Source organism: Zosterops lateralis, assembly GCF_965231275.1.
Source record: "Zosterops lateralis genome assembly, chromosome: 16".
NCBI classification, from domain to species: domain Eukaryota; kingdom Metazoa; phylum Chordata; class Aves; order Passeriformes; family Zosteropidae; genus Zosterops; species Zosterops lateralis.
Window position 1 is genome coordinate 14,655,533 of NC_139776.1, and position 19,755 is coordinate 14,675,287.

General features: G+C 54.9%; 2 protein-coding genes across 2 annotated transcripts; one reads left to right on the forward strand and one right to left on the reverse strand.

Annotated features, from left to right (window-relative positions):
• Positions 1-772: 772 nt before the first annotated feature.
• On the reverse strand, positions 773-9,397 carry MYL9 (myosin light chain 9). Its single transcript, XM_083873215.1, has 5 exons — positions 9,291-9,397; positions 8,270-8,344; positions 2,830-3,033; positions 1,605-1,766; positions 773-1,462 (listed from the first exon to the last, which is right to left on the reverse strand). Exons 3-5 carry the CDS (start codon positions 3,011-3,013, stop codon positions 1,290-1,292), a joined length of 519 nt encoding a protein of 172 aa, XP_083729341.1. The 5' UTR covers positions 3,014-3,033; positions 8,270-8,344; positions 9,291-9,397; the 3' UTR covers positions 773-1,289.
• A 3,481-nt stretch (positions 9,398-12,878) lies between these two features.
• On the forward strand, positions 12,879-17,707 carry RAB5IF (RAB5 interacting factor). The gene is made up of 4 exons (XM_083873265.1): positions 12,879-13,035; positions 14,605-14,708; positions 16,417-16,546; positions 17,131-17,707. Exons 1-4 carry the CDS (start codon positions 12,907-12,909, stop codon positions 17,170-17,172), a joined length of 405 nt encoding a protein of 134 aa, XP_083729391.1. The 5' UTR covers positions 12,879-12,906; the 3' UTR covers positions 17,173-17,707.
• The last annotated feature ends 2,048 nt before the right edge of the window (positions 17,708-19,755 follow it).

Genomic DNA, 19,755 nt, shown 5'->3' on the forward strand with positions numbered 1-19,755 from the left:
GCCAATTTAGTTCCTTTTTCCTGGTGTTGGTACTGCCTGCAAAATAGAAGCGCTGAGACCAAGGAGAAGCTTTTCATTCATAGATCATCTGCCAGGTGAGACAGCATCACCAGGGGCCTGGCAAGTCTCTGATGCCTCTGATCCCAGCATATGCCCATGGAGCTCCCACAGACCCTATCCAAGCTTTCCCAGCACTGGGAGCACCTCTGCCATGCAATATGCCCTCACCAGGTTTGCAGGTTTGTCCCTCCATTTTAAATAAAGAATTGCTGGAAACTCATGCCTCCCTCCAGGGCAGGCTTCAAAGCAGCATTTTAAGACCGCAGCTTCACAAGGTAGGAGCACCCCATGCTCCCACACCCTTGTCAGGGTGGTGACAAATAACCAAACCAAGGGGACAAACTCCCTCCACATTTTTATCTCTGTCTCTTGCCCCCCCACCCATTCAGGGTGACACAGAAGGGTGGCCAAGCCCCTGGGACCCTGGACCAGCTGATATGGGCAGCATGGTTGGCACCTTGCCAAGTGTTTCTCAGCCCATCCTGACACAGGGGCCAAGCAGAATGACCTTCAGCCCGCCGGCTAAGGCAGAAAGTGATGCTCAGGCTGATTATACATAGTTTGAGAGCAATCTGGCTTCAAAACTAGGCTGCCCCATTGGAAGGGGGCCTGGCTGACAAAGGCAGCAAGGTGAGGAGGTGCAGTGCCCAAACCCACCTTCCCAAACCCCCAGGCACAGCTGGCACTGGTCACGAGGCAGCCACACAGAGCACACATCTGTCACACCCTTCAGGCTTTATACACCCCTTAAGCTTCCCAAATCCCTCAGATCTCAGGCTCTAAAGCCATAAAACAGCCAGGGAGGAGGAACAAAGTGGAGGTTCTTTCCTGAAGGGTGAGTGTGGGAGGAGAGGGAGAGAGGCTTTTCCTCTGTGCAATGGCCCTGAGTGGGGATTGCTCAGGCTGGAGCCAGCCCAAATCCCTGCAGGTCAGCAGGGGATGCACCCCCGGGACCAGTGGTATGGTGGCTTTGAGGGGGTCAATGGCTGCTGGGAGTTCAGACCCAGCCTGGGGCACCCAGTGGGTGGGAGAGGTGATGAGAGGGGAGGGCTGGATGGGCACACAGTGACACGGAGATGGGAGTGTGTCCCGTCCAAGCATGTCCTGATGCAGGGTGATGGTCTTGGGAGGTGTTTCCCATGGGAAGCATCTGCTGTGGGGCAGCAAGGGGGGCCAAGGGGCAGGGGTTGTGCACAGGATGAGGCAGAAGGGGTGAGTGGCCCTGGGCTCTAATCATCCTTGTCCTTGGCCCCGTGCTTCAGGATGCGGGTGAACTCCACGTAGTTGAAGTTGCCCTTTTTGTCTATGGGCGCCTCCCGGTACATCTCATCCACCTCCTCGTCAGTGAACCTGTCCCCCATGGTGGTCAGCAGCTCACGCAGGTGGTCCTCATGGATGAAGCCTGCAAGGAGGGCAGGGGACAGCGTTAGCAGGGGGCACCAGGAGGGCTGAGCACAGCACCTTCACCTCTCCCAAAGACACCCCACTCTGGAGCTGCCTGGGGACTGTTCCCAAGGCTGCAGGGCAGAGGGGCTGTGCTGTACCTGACGCCTCCTCATCGAAGCAGGCAAAGGCGTTGCGGATCACATCCTCGGGGTCGGTGCCATTCAGCTTCTCCCCAAACATGGTGAGGAACATGGTGAAGTTGATGGGCCCTGGCGCCTCGCTCATCATCCCCTCCAGGTACTCATCAGTGGGGTTCTTCCCTGGGGGACACGGGCAGGGGGTGGATGCAGGGCCCTGCTCCCCCAGCTCCCATCCCTGGGGTCAGCCCACGCAAACAACTGGAATGGCTTTTATCCATTGCAAATTGATTTGCTGGTTCTTGTTCACCCACCCCATGAACATGGGAAGAGAGTTTCTGCAATGCCCAGTGCTCCCCCCTCAGCATCTCTCCTGATGCTTTCAAGCACACCTCAGAACAAGCTCTGCCTCGGGGGAGGTGCAGTAATTAATTTGGGGGTTACTGGAATGAAATCTATGGCTTTTCCCATCCCCTTGACAACTCTGAGGAGAGGGGAAGCAACATCCTCACACAAGCCTTGTGCTGCTGATGTCCCCAGCACTGCTCCCACCACGCGTGCACCAGAGATGGTTCAGCTGCTCTGCTGCAGTCCATGCCCCCAGCACTGGCCCCTGACTGCTCCCATAGCTCTGGCTCCCTGGGAGGAGGGAGATCCCTCCCAGGGACAGGCAGGACCTCCAGAACAGGTTTGACTGCCAGGTCAGTCATTGACAGACCTCCCAAAGCGCAGTGGAGGTACCACAGGGAGTGGGAGGAGGGAGCCATGGTCTGCAGCAAAGGAGAATAGCTTGGGGCAGGGAGTGGGTACAGACCTACAAGTCTCAACCAGCCTAGGTATCACACCAGCATGGGGACCAGCCTTTGTCAGCCCAGCTGAGAGCAATGGGAGGGCTTTATTCTGCATGGGACAGCCCCAGTGACATTCTGGGGTGAGACTACTCAAATACTCCATGGCTGCAGCTGGTGGTTGCTCCCAGGGCAGAGCTGCTCAAGCCCCAAGGGTCTCTTCCCTTCTGGTGAGCGTGCCTGTGAGCAGCAACAGAGCTGCTGCCCTCAGACGCCTCACAAACACCCCTTCTGTCAGAAGGTGTTTATGGAGCAGAGAAATCCCCTCCAGGATTTGAAGCATCCCAGCACAGCCAGCTCTGGGTGTGGGCATGAGGTCACCCTGCAGCTTTCCCCACTCCCAAGGGGGTGCCAGGGCCAGAGGGACCTGCAGGGGCACGGGGGCAGGGTGTCCTCACCAAGGGAAGCCAGCATATCGTGCAGATCCTCCTTGTCAATGAAGCCATCACGGTTCTGGTCGATCATGTTGAAGGCCTCCTTGAATTCCTGGATCTGTGACTGGTCGAACATGGCAAAGACATTGGAGGTGGCGCGCTGGGGGCGCTTCTTGGTGGTCTTGGCCTTGGCACGTTTGCTGGACATCTTGATGGCTGGGGGAGTACCTGGGGGCAGAAGCATCAGCAGGGCTGGGGACAGGCCAAGCTAAGGGGCCAGAGCCCTGCCCCTGCCACACTGCCCCTGGCACCTCTGGTCCTGTGCCTCAATTTCCCCAGCTGTCACACACTTTGACAACACAGGGAGATGAGACGGTCACAGGGTCAGACATGACTTGAGCTCTGACAAGTTCCATGGGCAGTCACGGAGCAGGCAGTGTTCACTGACACCCCTTCCCCAGGGCTGCAGGCAGCCCTCAAACCCACTTTCTGCCTCCCCTCTCTGCGTATCCGGGCACAGGAAGAGACGCCCAGCCTAGCAACTGGCTGGGTGCCCGTCCTGGGGCCGTGAGAATGGATGTCTCAGCACTTCAGGCACTGTGGCCATGCCCCTCCACCTCCCCTTGCTCCCTCAGGCTCTCCAGGCCCAGCCCAGCTGCCAGGTTGGTGGGTCACCCCCACACCCTCTGTGTTGCAGCACAGAAGCAGCCCCAACACTCAGCAGGAAGAGGTTATCTGCTCCAGGCACATTCCTCACACACAGCTGCTTCCCATGTCCGTCCTTCCGTCCGTCCGTCCGTCTGTCCGTCCATCCATCCATCCATCCATCCATCCATCCATCCATCCACCTCCTGATGGGCCAAAGGCCTCTCACTGCTGCCCTCCCTGTCCCGGTGACCCCCACCCTGCCCAGGGAGCCCACGGGAAGAGGCATAGGGGAGAGGGGACCATTGACCTCAGAGGGCTGCAGAGCCAAGAGAGGAGCCAAGCAGCCCCAGGACTGTGGGGCACTGAGGATGGTGCTGCTGTTACAGGTAATAAATGCCAGGAGAAGAGGGGGCAGCAGTGGGACAGACTCACTTGGGGACATGGCTAGGGCAGTGTGTGTCCCATTGGGAATAGCAGAAGGAGCATGTGGACCCCAAGCACCACCAAGGCAGGACAACAGCAGGAAAACCTGGTCCTTTCTAAGGTGGGAGTTGCTGTGCCCAGCTGGAACTGGGGCCCCCAGCAGGAACAGGGCTGGAGAAGAGAGCCCATTCCCACCCCAGGATGGCACCCAGGCCCCCTCAGTCTCTGAGAAGGGGGCTGGTGGTGTTCCCACGCTGAGGGATGCAGTCAGGGTTTGGGACACTCTGCTCCATGGGAGCTCAGTGTGCCCAGCGATCACTGACACTGCCTGAGAGGAGGATGATCCGGTTTCTCCCAGGGGAATCCTGCCAGGCTTAGCCCAGAAGGATGGCAGCAAAGCCCAGCTTGGCCTGTGGGACAGGCTGGGACAGTCCTGCAGGCTAGGCTGGCCCAAGGTCAGCGCAGGGAAGGGACACTGCTCCAAGCCCTCGTGTTTGTGCCGCAGCCATTCCTCCCTCACACACAGCCCTGGGCCTCCTCCTGGCCATCATCCGGCTTGGGGAGCAGCTGCAGGAGCAATGGCAAATGAATGGATCATGAAGATATTCCATGGTGGAAGAGCAGAGAATCAGTCCTGTTCTCTGTGTGCCCTGTGCCTGGTGGGCAGCAGGACCTGAGCTCCTCATCAGTGCCCTTGGATGGAGCAATTCAGGAGCCATATCCTATCTCACGGAGACACAACCCAGTGAGCTGCAGCAGGACTGTTCCTGCTGGGTTGGACACCCTGAGTGGGCAGGTCTGGAATCTGCTCTGGAATCTGCTTCCCAGGTAGGTCCTTAGTGCTGACCCCAGGGGGATCATGGGGATCTGGGGAACATCCCCTGGTGCTGGCATGGACCAGAGCAGAGCAAACAACCTTCAAGAAGCCTGCCCTCCCCACACCAGACCCACTCTCCAGCTCTCTCCTTCCCCTCCTGCTATCACTCTCTCAAGGGGTAGCAGAGGCAGGGCTGGGACAGGGGACCACCAGCCTGGTCCTCAGCCTGGTGTGGTCTCCAGTTCCCACAGCTGGGCTGGAAGAACATTCCAGGGGTATCAGGCAGTGCCAAATCACAGCCCAATACACCATGGTGACCAGCCAGTCTCAGAGGGGGCTGGGCACTCTTCCCACATGCTGAGAAGGCTCCCATCCCACTGTGGGAGCAACCATAGAGCCCAGACAGGGCCCTTCATCTGCAGGGGACGTGTCCCCAGGAGTCCTCCCTTATCCCCCATATGCCCCCCATTCCAGGATGGAATCCACACCTCCCTCAGTTCTCTCCTTTGTGCTGACCCCAGCACCTGACAGCAGCCACTAAACCACCCCACATCCTCCGAACCCTCCATCCTTTCCCAGTGCCCACCAGGAAAGGGATGTTTGTCACCAGCCAGACAAGGGGAGCAGCAGGACTGGGAAGCCCAGCTGTGCCCACATTGGGTGAGCAAGAGACCTCATCCCCCAGTCCATCTCTGCCTGCTGCTTCCTCCAGCACCACAAAGCTCTTTGCAGCAGGCCAGCCCCTCTCTGTGTGCCCTGCCAGGCACCACCGAGCACCAGTGACACCCCCAGGTGGTGTGGGCCGGTGACATCCCACAGCAGCAGCATGGGAAGCTCAGTTCAACACAACACCACCAGGCTGAGTCCCAGCCCGAAATAAAAGCTCTGCTGCTGGCCCATGGCACTGCTCTCAGCTTTCAAAACTCATCAAATTATTAGCAGAATTATTAACAGAAGACTATAGACATAAGCAGGAGTTTTGCTCTCACCAAGTGAACTAATATTATCCAAATATTATCCAAATATTTACCCTGCCATGACTGTGACTGCAGCACAGCCTGGCACCCTCTCCACACAGACAGTGCTCTTTAGCAGGATTAAGTACAATTTTGACAGCCCATGGATCTGCAGTTTGATCCAAAATGTGCCCGGGAAAGATGCTCAGTCCCAAGGTCCAGCTCAGTCATTTTATCTCTGCTGTTTGACACCTGCCTTAGGCTGGCTGAGACTTGGGAAGAGACATTTGGGTCAGTGTGAGGAAAGGTTCCTGTGCATGGATTCTGTGCAGGGATCTGCAGCAAGACCTGATTCAGCTGGAGCAGTCCCTGCTCTGCACAAGGGCTTGATGGCCATGGTCCCCTGGTCCTTGAAGCCATGCTTTCTAGGATTCCCAAAAACCCAGTTGCAGGAGCATTGCAGGGAATACCTGGCCACAATGCCCTACATGCTGGGGTGGACTAAGCTCAGACAAATGGTACAGCCACAAACCTCCAGCTTCCTCCTCAGCAAGAGGGAAAAGTACAGACACAAGTCCTGCTCCTGGCACACCCTGCTGAAAGCCCCATCCCAGCACTGCTCCAGCCCAGGAACTGTGGACCCCGGGCAGCAGAGCCAAGGAGGTCAGCGCTGGGTGACGCTGTGACAGCCAGACACTGATCTGGTCCCCAACTCACCCTGTTACCAGCTGCCCTTGTTCCTTTGTCCATCTGCCATTGCTCCTGCCAAAACAATCTCCCAGCCAAGCTTGTGCCTCCCCCAGCTGAAAGCCAGACCCAAGGGACCACAGGGCTGACCTAAAGAGTTCATAAATTAGTAAATAGTTTAGTTTGAAAGAGGAAAGGACCCACAGTTATCAGAAATATAAACTGCCATGTGTTTCCTCCGTAGCAAAAACCAAGCAAGCAACTCCATCCTGGTGCTGTTTCCTGGCTGTGCTGGGGAAGGTGGGACAAGCCAAAGGGACATGGCAGTGCTGTCAGGGCAGGCAGCCCCATCCCAGCCCCATCCTTCCCCCTCCTGCTTCCACCCTCCCCTGCAGCTCCTCCTGTGCTGCTCCAGCTCACTACCCCAGTGGGAGCTCAGTGCTGGGCTGAGGGGGCTGTGACGGGCTGGGTGGTGCAAAGGAGGAGTAGCAGGCAAGGGACAGAGCAGCTCCTCTGGTAGAGGAAGCAGCCTATCCCCAGTCCCCAGGGTGTTTACTTGTATCCAGAAGCTATGATCTCCAAGGATATGCTAACAAGAGTTTCTCAAGGGTGGCTCCTCAGAAGCTGCTCCAGCAGGAGCCACCTCTGGAAGTGCTGAGGAGTCTGCAGTGGGACTGTCCTGCCTTCCCTGGCACAGCCAGGCAGGGACATCTGCTCCAGCAGCTCCTCCACAAGATCCTGGCAGCGAGAGGCACGATATGCCTCCACTGGATGCTTTGGGTCAGGGAGGCAAAGAGTGATTCCAATAACCTAGGCTGTCCCGTGGGACACTCCTGCAGGACAAACATTGGCTCCTCAGGGAAGACTGTGGTCAAACCTCTGCCCAGTGCCACTTCCCAAAGTGAGTTGTGAGTACAGGCAAGCCACGAGGCAGCCACACTCAGTGGTGGGCAAGCACTAGCCACCCACCACATGCGGCCACCCGCCAAATCCCCACAGGCAGCAGGTCCCATCCCTTCTCCAGAGTGGCACGAGGGCCAGTGAGTGAGGTGGTGCCTTGCAGCATCCCCCAGGCATAAGGAGGCTGCAGGGCAGTGCAGCAGCCTGGACATCGTTCCACCCATAAAGCTTCGCCATCTGCAGGCACCTCTCCAGCCCCAGGGCTGCCCACTGAGTGTCACACTGGAGGGGAGAGCAGGGAGTAGCTCATCTTCCCTTCTTCATTTGTTGTTAAACCATCCCTTTCCTCCAGCACAGCCCTGTTCAGGATGCCTGTGGGACGTGGCATTGCTCAGCTTCACCAGCGAGGGTTTCTGGTGCCTGGGGAGCCCCACTGCCAGCAGAGGCACCAGGAGCTGCAGGAGGAATCCTCAGCCCAACTCGACATTGCAGCAATGGAGACAACTGCCATTCTGCTCCTTTTATGGCTTTATTAGAGATGTGGGAAAGGGAGTCTGGAGGTGAGAGAAAAGCAGACTCCGAGCCCTGGGCTGTGTCTCCAGTCCAGCCACAGCCACGAGCACTGATGCCAGGGAGAAAGGGGCAGGACAGCATTAGGGAGTCAGAGCAAAGTGTGCAGAGTTCATCCCAGCCCTCCCCCAGCTTCCACCAGACACTGGGGACCTGGCCAGGTCCTCGCACACCTGTGGGGCTCAGCTGCAAATTCAGCAGATGGTTTCTGGACTAGTTGCTTCCTACCAAGATTAGGAGACAAGAACTTCACCATGTGACACACGAAAACCCTTCCAAAGCACAAGTTCTGCAGCCTCCCAGGAGAAGCCCTAGCACATCCTCGGAGTGCAAAGCACCCAGCACCTTCCTGTGCCCGGGGAGGCCGAGAAATGGACCACTGGCACAAGGTCTTCATGGTCTCGGGCAATCAGCATAACATGTCCTGGCCAGAGTATTTTCCCAGGGGAATTAAGGGGCTCACCTCGGCGGCGGAATGTGACTGCAGCGCCTCCGATGGGGGGAGTGACCGCAAACTCCTCCTACAACCGCACAGAGCCTGCCAAGGAGAGAGGAAAAAAAAAATTCCAGCGACTGAAGGAACCCAACCATCTTTGGTCAGCTGCGGTGGTTGTTAACACTTGGGGATGTTCCACTCCAAAGAATTCAGCTCTGGCCGCTGCCTTCTCCTACATATTCATGTTTTAGAGTTTGCCTGGCTTTTTTCACAGTCGAAACATTTTGTACCAAAAGGGCATGCTGGGAGGGAAGCCAAGAGGACTTCAAGTTTTCATGGGAAAGACTAAACAAAACGCAACATCCCTCGGTGCTTAAGGCTGAAGGAAAGCAGCTAAATAAAGCTTTTCTGCTTTAAAGAAGTTTATTGCCTGAAGTTGCTCCGAGGTCACTGGGGATATATCTGGAGATCATGCATGCATCCGGATCTTGGCTCTGGTCATCAGCAAAAGGACTTGGAGAAAAAGCAGATGTTCCAGACTGGAACAGTCTCAGAGATCAGGAGGTGGGTGAAGCCACAGGCTGCAGGATCTGCTGCTGCAGCTCTGCCATTCTGGGGAAGCCGGGATGTCCCAGCTCCAAGGCACTGCAGACAGTTACCCACAACTCGGCTCAGGACCAATCCTCACCTGCCCTTGCCAGGACATTCCTGCTGGGCCTGGCAAGAGGCTGCCCGGGTACGGGATGCCCGGCAGGGCACACCAAGAATCCGCTTGTCACCTCGACCCGTCCCCAGGGCTGACCCCAGCACCAGCTCCAGCACCGCAGAGGTGGAGGAACGGCGGGGCTGCTCCCCCTGATCCCCTCGGCTCCATCCCTCCCGCTCCATCTCTCCCACTCCATCCCTCCCGCTCCATCCCTCCCGCTCCATCCCTCCTGCTCCATCTCTCCCGCTCCATCCCTCCCGCTCCATCCCGCCCGGGGCCGCCCCTCTCCCCACCGCGGCCGCTCGTTCCCGTCCCGGGGCGGTCCCGGCGGCGCCGCCTCACCTGTCCCGGAGCGGGGAACTGCGGGAGCTGCCGGAGCCGCGGGACGTGCAGGAGCTGCGGGGCGATGGGCACGGCTCTGCGGGACGCGGCTCCGCGGGGCGGGCGCGCCCAGGGTCCCGGCCCGCCCCGGCCCGGCCCGGCCCATACAAGGCAGAAGAATGCGGCAGGGCCGGGGCCGCGGGGCCGGGGCGGCAGGACGGCCTTATATAGACGAAAGCAGCGGCCCACGCGTGCCTCGCGTCCCGCGGGGGGATGCGCAGCGCCGGGCGGCACCGGGGACTGCGAACCCATGGGCATCTTCGCCGGGTGACACCGAGGTGTCGCGCCCTGCGGAGCCGAGGGCACCCGCGGGTGGCACTGCCGGGGGCACAAGGGCCGAGGCTCACCCTGAGCTCCCTGGAGCAGCTCTGGCTGCGGCGGGGCAGGTGTCTGCTGGCAGGCGTGGAGCTGCTGGAGGGCCAGAGGAGGCTGGGGTTCCGTGGACAGGCTGGACAGTGTCCACCGGCTGCACCATGGGCGGCCTCTGTCAATGGTCTCTGCAGCCATGCAAAGGGAACAGTGGCCAGAAGGGTCAAGCAGGCCTTCAAAGGGCCTCTAAAAAGTGGCCTGGAGCAGAGAACAGCTGGGGAACTGCCCCATTCCCAAGCAGGGATCCAGAGCCTGGAGAAACAGGGATGGGGAGCTCCTGCCATTCACACAAGGCAGAACTCACGCTGATCCTGGGACACCTCTCCAGGGCAGCAGGTCTTGCTCACATTTTCTCCCATCAGCAACCCTGAGCCTCATCACAGTCCCGCAGGCACCAAGAGGAGGTCCTGGTCCTGTGAGATCTCCTTTGGGAGGGTGATGCCCCTCCAGACATCATCCCAGAGGAGATTTATCTTTGTTTTGTGGGGTCCCACAACACTGGGGGCAGAATTCAGCCTGCAGAGGAGCAAGAAGGTGGAAAGGAAGACACCAGGAGTATTTCTGAGATGCAGTGTTCTTCTGGGGACCCAATCCTGAGTGGGCAGCCAGAGCATGACTAGGAGCTCCATCACTGCCCATGGAGACGTTGAGGTTGAGGACCAGACTGTGATCAGAGGTGCTGAGGGGGCAGCATGGAGTACACAGGCTGCACTTGCACCAACACAGATGAGGAACAGAAATGAGCAGTGGCACAAATTAATCTTCAGCTGCTGTTATCCTGCAAGGCATCACTGCAAACAACCGCTAAAAAGCAAAAAATCCTGTTTCAACCCTGACATAAAAGCAGTTGCCATGCCCTCTAGCAGCGTGGCCAGACCCTGCACAAGGCATGGAGTTCGTTCCAACTGGCTCAGAAGACCAGTGACCTGCTCTATCAAGAGCCTGCCTGACTTGGGGACATCATACCCATGTCCCTGTGGTGCTTGGATGAAATCTGCAGGGACATTGCCTCCTCTGGGGAGCTGCAGAGGTTCCTGACTCTTCATTGGAAGCAGATATCCTGCCTGCAGCCCCTCCAAAGGACAGGCTGTGGTCTCAGAAGCCAGCAAAATGCAGGAGTAGAGTTGGAAATACTGCTGGATGCCATGCCAGGGTGGAACAAGCCAGGGGAAGCACAGAACCTTTGCCATGCCCATGAGGTGGATGAGGGTGGGGCAAGGGGGGGCAGAAAGTTTGTCTTTTTAATAAAAAATACGAGGAAATAGAGAAAAAGATCAGGAGTCAGCCAGACTGAGCTGACTCCTGTGACTGGTCCCAGTTTTCTGTGCTGGAGAAGCCCAGCCTCTGCAAGGTCTAGGTGTTCCCAAGAGCCCAGCAGGAGCAGGACCCACTTCCAGTCTCTCTGGGGTGGCTGCTGCCCCTCACTGAGCCCTGGTTTCTCGCCACTAGGCAAGTGTCCAGCCAGGCCCCTGTGAGGGGAGCTGGTGAAGAGAGGCTGTAAGCACAAGGCAGCTCCTTGCAGGCTTTGCAGCCCTTACAGCTGAGCCACTTTGTGCTGTCCCCCATCCAGCCATTCCTTCCTTCCCTGCTTGTGCCCAGGGCTGCCCATGCTGTCCTTCTTCCCTGTTTCTATGTGTCTGCCAAGATGCATCCCTTACCAGGGCCTGTTTGTGTCCTCTGGCACCCCTCCTGCCTCTCTCTGGCTTTTTCAAGCCCAAATTTGATTAGCTTCTCTCTCTCTTAGGACCAGGCAATGGAAATGGAGTAAAATCAGCCTTTTTTTTTTTTTTTTTTTAAAGGGTGAATTTTAGGTCAATTTCCTGACCCAGGTGTCTTCATCACCATGCAGGCATTTCCACATGGGCACAGTGACACAGTTTCCACTTTCCCCAAGCATATAGGAGTGTCCAGGGAGCAAGGCTGGAGCCAGGACATGTCTGGCATGGCCTGATGTGGGGGTCAGAGACAAAGGATCTGCCACAGACACAATTATGATCCCACACTGTGTGTCCCCTTCCTGGTCATGCTACAAGGCTCAATTGGCTTGGACCAGCCTCTGGCTTCTGGCAAATGGCCAAGGGGCTGGAGGTGATCAGGGGCCTGATGGTCTTGCAGGAACAGAGCAGGATACTTTTTAAGTCCAGAAGTATCTTGCATAATCTGTGTTTAAATTACATGACCCTAGCTGGAAGTGATCAGAGCTCTGGGACAAGGACCCCTCTGCCCGTTCCCTCTGTGCTGACCCCACACAGCCCACGCAGGGTCAGCCTGCACCCACGGGCTCTAGGTCCTGCTGGCAGCAAAGCAGCTGCTGCTGGAGCATTTAGAGCTGCAGCTGGACATCCTCAGCACATCGTGTTTCCAGGCCTGTGAGACAAAAAGAAACGCAAGACCTCAGGTCTGGGGTTTATTACTGGGAAAAAGGAACAGCCAAGTTCATGATGTGCCCGTGGGACAGGCACAGCAGGTGAGGGGGGAAGGCTCCACACAGGGCACCTGTGCAGGACTCAGCCCCACTGGCACCAGTGAGGATCCCCATGGGATCCAGGGCTTCCAGCAGTGCCTGGAGTGACCCCAGCACTGCCAAGCTCAGCTGCCCATGGGCACCTGGAATATTGTCACTAAGGCCCTTCTCTACACACAGAATCACATGCTGAGGAGGGTAACAGAGAGTGAGACCCAACCATACACTCTGCCCACACCATGCAGGAGGAATTCCTGTATGTTTTTCTACTGCAACTGGTCTGAGTACCACTGCTTCTAGAAGGCAAGAATATAAAGAATAGTCAAACCCTCATACATTCAGCTGCTCTAAGGTCAGATGAATAACCAGGTAAGAAGCTGCACAACCCTGTGTATCCTAAGGACGCCTAACCCTCCAGCCCTGTGGAGCCTCCACAGCTTGGCGGCGGTGTTTGCAGGCTCAGTGACACTGCAGGGCTGCGAAAGGCTGTCTCCTCTCCAACCCAGCAACACCGGCACTGCTGTCTGACCCTTTCGCTGGGGAGTGGCCCTGGCAGGCCGAGACTTCCCTCCCCCTTCCCTTTCCCTTTCCCTTCCTTTCCCGCTCCCTCTCGCCCGCCGTAGCGCGGCGGCCCCGCCCGTGTCACGTGTCCCGGGGCCGCGCTGTGATTGGCGGCGCGCGGCAGGGCAGGGCCGGTTCCGGGCCGGCCGGGCGGATCCCGGCGCAGGATCCCGGCGGTGCGGGATGAGCGGCGGGCGGCGCCGGGACGACCCGCCGCACGCGCAGCACCACGCGGTGGCCAACGGCGGCGCGGCCGGGCGCGGCTCCGTGTGGGGCAAAGCGCTGCGCAGCGACTCCGCCTGGCACGACAAGGTGGGACCGGGGCGGCGGGACGAGACGGGAGGGGGCCGGGACTCGCCCGACGCGGCGGCTCCGTCCCGGGGCGGTTCCGGAGGACCCGCCGTCCCTGAGTGCGGTCGAAGCCCCTGCGGGGACCCGGCGGGCTGAGGCGGTGCCGCGCCCGGGCCGTAGCGGGGCTCGGCAGCGCCCCGTGCCCGTAGCCCCCGTGAGCGGCGGGAGTGGCTGTGGGGTAAATGCTCGTGTTCGAGTGCAGCCGCTGCACCGATAAACGGAGCCGTGTTCTTCCCGATCCCCCGTGCCCCGCCGTGCCCCCACAGGCAGAGGCGCCGTAGCGCACCCAGCTCTTTGCTCTTTGGGCGTGGAGCCAAGGGACACGCAATATTAAGACACTTCAGTTACTTTTGGCTTGTGGTTTAAAAGTCTTCTCGGATTAAATAAAAATTTCCCCTTTATAGTTCAAGGAACACGAGAAATAGAATCGGCTTTCCGAAGTTTTCCTGTGCACGTCTGCCGTGTGCTGCAGTGCCGCTGCCTCCCGGCAGCACAGCCACGAGGTGCCCGAGGATCCCGCTGGATCCCGGTTCCTGCCGGACCCCTGCCACGGCCTGAGCACACAGCCCAGTGTGTTCCAGGGTCTCTGCTCCCTGGTTTTGCCTTTGCTTTTGGCGTGGGGAAGGGGCACACTCTGTTTCCTTGGGGGACAGACAGAAATCTGTGTCACTTTTTCCTTACCTGTCGCTCCCCGAGCTGGTGGGGCTTGCGTGTCCCTGCCCCCTCGCCTCTGGCAGATGGAGCTGGAATTTCAGAGTCAGCAGGGGAGCAGGGACAGCTGTGCCAATGTTTTGATACAGTGGGATGTGAACTGAAGGCTGAACTGCCCAACAAGTGCAGTGACCAGGAGAAATGTCTGTATCTGACATGGATTCACGTCTTCCACATGGAGCTGAACAGTTGGCACATCCCACAGGCTTTGGGGGATCAGAAAGGCTCTGGTGTTTGGGGGGATGCTGGGACAATCCCAGTCCTCGGGAGGCTGGGAAAAGAGCTGTGAGCTGAACTGAATCTTTTTAAAGTGTGAGCCAGCACTGCTAGGTTGCAGTAGCTGCAGGAGTGTGGGCCCTTGGACAACAGGAATGCATACCCCTGCTGCTCAGGAAGCACAGGAGCTCTTGTGGCATAAATGAGGTCCAGCTGTGCTTTGGAGCTGCCCTGAGCCCTGAAAGCTCTTGGGTGCAGGGAGGCCTGGGCCAGAGTGGGTACAACAGTCTTAAAGCATAAACAGTTCTTTAAACTTTTATTCCAGGCAATTATTATTGCACCTTTAGTAAATAAGGGGACTAGAGACTTGTTTGCCTCTGCAGTTGGCCCATCAAAGGAAAAGCTGTGTGTTTAACGTGGAAGCAGAGAAGTCCAGGGTGCACAATGCCCCAAGCTGCTTTATCTGTTCTGAGTGCAGTATTTATACTCTGAGTGGAGAACTAAGTGTTCAGTATGCTGAATTTTCACCTGTTAATTGTGTTGTGCTTTAAAAAGAAGAAACTTAATAAATGCCAAAATTTTTCTTGTGCTTTATCTCCTCAGGATGAGTTTTTAGATGTGATCTACTGGTTCCGGCAGATCATTGCTGTTATTTTGGGAATCATCTGGGGAGTAGTTCCACTGAAGGGATTCGTGGGAATAGCAGTGTAAGCTTTATTTCCTTTTCTGTCTCAGGTACTTTCCCACATTTGGCCTGGCCTGGGAGCCTGTTTGAGGCTGTGCTGTTAACAGTGGGTTGGCTAAAGGCAGGCTCTGCCTGCTCTGTGTCTCACAGGCAACGTTTCATTCCATTGTTGGTTGCCATGAAATTCATCCAAATCGTAACATGTCCCTCAGTCACTTTCTCCTCAGCCTGATTAATACTTTTAAAAATTATTATTTGTTTTGTTACTAAAGAGAGCAATGGCAGAAGGGAACTAGCATTTCAATTTACTTGGTGTGTGTGTCCTGCATGTGTGGGAGGGGCTGGGAGTGTGATGCCTGGTGTGATCACCCAGAAAGGACTGTCCATGGGGAGAAGGTGGGCATGTCCTGGTCTTTGAGCCCTGCTCAGACAGGAGGCTCTGTCAGCAGATAAGAGGGCAGCTGCTCTGTGAAGAAGAGAAGGTTTCTTCAGAACAGGAGAGGCTCCAGGTCCCAAGCAGGCACAGTGGCACTGGCACAGTGGCACCAGCAGAGCTCAGCAGTACTCTTGGCTTCCTGACATGGCTCTTTCAGCCGTGGGGTGGGGAAGGCAGTGCCTGAATGGGGTGTGCATTGAATCCCAAGGCATGGGAGCCAGGTCACCTCCCCTTGCAGTGAGTTATGGAGAGAAAATCTGTTTGCCTGGAAGTGTTCAAGGGGCAGCAGAGCTGGGGACACAGCCCTGCTCTCTGCACACTGGCTCTCAGAAGATGCTGGATCTGCTCTGGGGAGTCTCTGTTTGCAAATGTCTCTGCTAGCCAAGGTCTCAGTAGTCAAGCTCCAGCCTCATAGATTTTCTTAAGCAAAATTCAGTTGTCATCTTGTCCCTTGTCCTGAGAGTTCTGGTTATAGCAAGAAAGGGGAGGGGTGATGCTCCAGCAGGAGCTACAACAAACAGATAAATCTGACATACCCCCGAGAACAGTTAATTGTTCTTACATAGTCACCATTAATTGACAAGGCACCTTCAGGCACCTAAGCCAATTCCTGTACTAAATGTAAACAAGAGGAATTTGGTATACAGTGGAAAACCAAAAGGTGCTGGAAGTGTGTGTGTGGTTTCTCTGCTGTGCAGTGACAGAGTTGCTCCAGCTGTGTGTGTTGTCATCCCACACTTCCCACACAGCCTTCTTTGCAGGACATGGACCTGTCCCTGCCCAGGCTGCCCCAGTCCCAAGCTGGTGTAAAGCCAAACCTGTCTTAGGCCCCAGTGCTGGGGCTCAAGGGCACTATTGAATCTCCCTGGCTCTTATCTCTTCCCTATTTGGTCCTGGGATGCTCACAGGGATCTAACCCTGAGCATGGAGGTGACAGTTTTCCCTCCCATCCACCTCAGAATCGAGAAGTACACACAGGCTCTCTGTGGGGGCAGAACTGCTGTCGATCTGCAGGACAGGAGAACCTGCAGGTTTGCAGATCTGAGGATATTTCCAGCTTTTGAACCTTACTAGGAGTAGGTTGTGCCTTGTCAGGTGAACTTCATCCCAACCTGGCAAGCTCACCTGGAGGGGCTCTTTTGAGGAAGTGACTGAGCTGCCTGGGAAGCATTGCAGGAAAAGAATTCCTCTTTGCTTCCTCTCTGCTGTGGATGAAAGATATTTCACAGTATGGCACATTGGGATACCTGCAGCCTGTACCATTGACATGATGGTTCCTAACCTCTCCCTGCAGATTCTGCCTGATCAATGCTGGTGTTCTGTACCTCTACTTCAGCAGCTTCCAGCAGATAGATGAGGAGGAATATGGTGGGACATGGGAGCTAACGAAGGAGGGATTCATGACATCTTTTGCACTGTTTCTGGTAATGCATCTTGCTGTCTTTAAGATGATTTGTGAATTGTATTGGTGCACTTTCTGAAGACCTAGAAGGAGAGCAGGGGAAGTGGTGAGAGAAGACAGATGTGTGAACAACATTGAATAAGTGGCAGTGATTGAAAAAGAAAATCCAAAATCTGATGGCTACTGCCTGTGAAATACAGTGCTGATGACTGGGATTTTTCTGCAGTAAAGGATGCATCAACCACTCCCATCCTCTGTCCCAGATATCCTGATGGAATTCTATTTCATCTAGAGCTAGTTACACCTGCACTGATGTTTTGGGTGTCTTTGTTTTTCCTTTATTCCCCTCTCCCAAGTATCTGATCACAGCACTTGATTAGTTGGTGCCTCTAAATCCCTGGAGGGGCTGTGATGGGATTTTAATGTGGGGAGGCTGGGCACCAGGCAAACGAATTGAGTGCCACCATTTGTGGTGAGCCTAACATCTCTCCAAGATCACCTCAAAGGTGGAATTCAGTCTCCTGTTGAGAGCAAGGCCTGAGGCTCATTTGCTGTGTCTGAGGCCTCTCCAGAGGCATCCAAATAACCTTCCTTTCTTTCCCACAGGTTGTTTGGATAATCTTCTATACTGCCATCCACTATGATTGACACAGTCTGCAGCATTTGCCTGTTAAATCAGTCGTCAATAAATAGAGAAGTTTTTAATAAATCATAGTCTTTAGTGGACTGGTGGCAAAGTGGGGAAGTCAAACCAGCTCTTCTCTGTACCAGTGGTCTGGGTAGCCTGGAGGAGCCCCAACTCTTCTGCTGGAGAAGTCTGTCTGTTTTATATACACGTGAATTATTGGAACTATTAAAAAGCCATTGGAATTTTTGGAAGTGGTTCAAGACTGTTCAAATTTGGAACTTTCTGTGACTCTAGCCAGTAACTCTCATCAAACTCCTGTGTGCTGAAGGTTGAATCTGTTAATTTAATGTATGTATGCCCTTCTGTTTGAAATCTGTCATTAAACTCTGACTTGTCTTCCATGGTTGTCCTTTAGACAAACAGTGTTTCAAAAGCAGTTGTAGGTATGTGGGCAGAAGGCACAGCAGCACCCAGGACGTGAGCTAGTGGCTGTCCTTAGCATGTTTTTGTAGTAACCAGATCTGATTTGATTAAACAGACTGTGTTGTTACCATTTCTAATTTTTGTTTTGTTTTACTTAAAAATCAGTTGTTGATCAGAATTTTTAAATGCTTTTTGCTGAAGACAAAATTTTAAGTGATTTTGCTAGGAAGAACTGATTCATTTGGTGAACCAAGATGTATTCAGGAGGCTTAGAAGCTCCGCTGCACTCTGTCAGCCTGACTACCAAGTTGCCATCACATACCTCAGAGCTTCGTAGTCTCCAAGGAGTCATTCTGGAGATACCCTGTTAAATGTCAGTATTTCAATTTGGTTTTAAGCTCTTGAATTCAACTGCTCTTTGTTCATAAATCGAGGCAGCTATTATCTTAAATGCAGAAGTACCAACTTGCAGATTGGGCAGAGTACATAACCTCTGGTTTGGGAGGTGCTTGATCACTTCATAGCTCAGTTCCTCCCTATTCATGCCCCTTTTGTGCATCAATGGGGCGTCTCTAAGATATTTTTAAAGAATGTGTCTTTCAGAAATAGTTCTTGGGAAACACGCACAGTCCTTGTTATTGTCAGAGGACCTTTTGGTCTTGTTGCCATGTGGTCCTTGCTTCTCTAAACAGCTCAGGCACCCAAAAAGAGTCCTGACCTAACGCTGCCTTATAGTGAGGTGTTGGTAGTTTAGAGTGCTCTTGCTGCAAGCCTGCGTTGCCTCCTCTCTGGTGGAAGTGCCACAGCCTGGCTCTCACTGGGAATGCAAAGCCAGAGATCTCAATCTCTTAAGTGCTGGGCCAGGGCAAGCCTCCATTCTTACCAGGGAAAGTCTGTCTGTTTTTGGTGAAGAAACAGCCCTGGTTATTTGGGTCCTTGGGATGCCAAGGGAAGAGTGCAATAGCAGACAGCTTTTCCTACTTGTGAGTGGCCAATTTAAGTAAATGATCTCAATAAAAACTTCTTTATTTTCTCCTCCCTATCCCAAAACTTGCCCAAACTTTTAGTTTGCTACCTTCTCTTCCTCTCCTATCAGCTGAAATAATTAACTTCTCATTAGAATTGCATAGCCTGTTAGTTCTAGGTCACCCTTTCCTGCTGGCATCTGTCTGCATCTTAGCTGCTTGCAGCCATCAGTAAAACCATTGTATACTTGAAATGCTCCAATAAATGTTGCCTGAATAATCCACTGTGCAGCTTCTGTGTCCTCTGGTCTTTGATGTTTTGTAAAATGGGGGATGTTTTGTAAAAGTGGGAGATTCCTTTCAGAGGAAATTCCTTTCAGATTTTTTGGTATTTTTTGGATTCTTGGGTCTCTTGTGCTGCACTTTGAGAAGAGGCCAGGAGCATTTGCAGTGGTAGCTAATGCTTAGATCCATGCTTCAGCTAAACAGGCTCAGCTGTGTTGCCTGTTCAAGCTCTTCTGCTTTAGTGACTGTCCCTGCCCTGTGACACACTGAGCCACTGCTCATTCCAGAGTGCTCAGGTGTGATCTGAAGCAGGACCTGGAGCACTGCTGTACCATGTGCAGAAAGTGCAGAGCTGCTCCCCTGACCCTTCACTCTATTCCTTGCTTGTCTGTGCTCCCACCAGCTCAGTTCCTTGGACAGTTCAGTGCAGTTCCAGTTGCTGGAAGCTGAACCTGAGCTGAGAAGGATCATGATAGACATTGTGAACAGCCATTGGCCTCTGGATCTCTTTAAGGCTCTTTGTAAAGAATTTACTTATCGCTATTGCTCAGCTGCAGGTTTTGTATCTCTTCAGGTTCCTGTTTTAAGGGGTGCCTTGGGGTTTAGGAGCCAGTCTCCCCTGTGCTGGTCAGCAAGAGAACTAAATCTTTGGATTTTTGATGCCTGCTCATGAAGGAAGGAGATAATTTTAAGAAGCTCAGGGAAATGTGGCAGCAGCAGAAGGGAGCTGAGCATCCTGCAAACAATGAGAACTGTAAATACAGTGGGCACTTGCAGAGATTTGAGAGGTTGACACAGGAATGGTCTAGCAGAGAGCATGGTTTAGTGTTGGGAGGACAGGAGAGCAGTGACTGACAGGAGCAGGGAATGCTGTGGGAGAGCAGGGCTTGGGCAGCACCTCTGCCCTCACAATTCTGCACTGGCACAAGA

Excerpts from the sequence above, each read along its gene's own strand:
- RAB5IF (XM_083873265.1), top strand. The coding sequence starts at position 12,907 with ATGAGCGGCGGGCGGCGCCGGGACGACCCGCCGCACGCGCAGCACCAC. Across the intron at positions 13,036-14,604 it reads ACTCCGCCTGGCACGACAAG|GATGAGTTTTTAGATGTGAT; the intron begins GTGGGACCGGGG and ends TTATCTCCTCAG. Across the intron at positions 16,547-17,130 it reads CATCTTTTGCACTGTTTCTG|GTTGTTTGGATAATCTTCTA; the intron begins GTAATGCATCTT and ends TCTTTCCCACAG.
- MYL9 (XM_083873215.1), bottom strand. The coding sequence starts at position 3,013 with ATGTCCAGCAAACGTGCCAAGGCCAAGACCACCAAGAAGCGCCCCCAG. Across the intron at positions 1,767-2,829 it reads CGATATGCTGGCTTCCCTTG|GGAAGAACCCCACTGATGAG; the intron begins GTGAGGACACCC and ends CGTGTCCCCCAG. Across the intron at positions 1,463-1,604 it reads CTTCGATGAGGAGGCGTCAG|GCTTCATCCATGAGGACCAC; the intron begins GTACAGCACAGC and ends CCCTCCTTGCAG.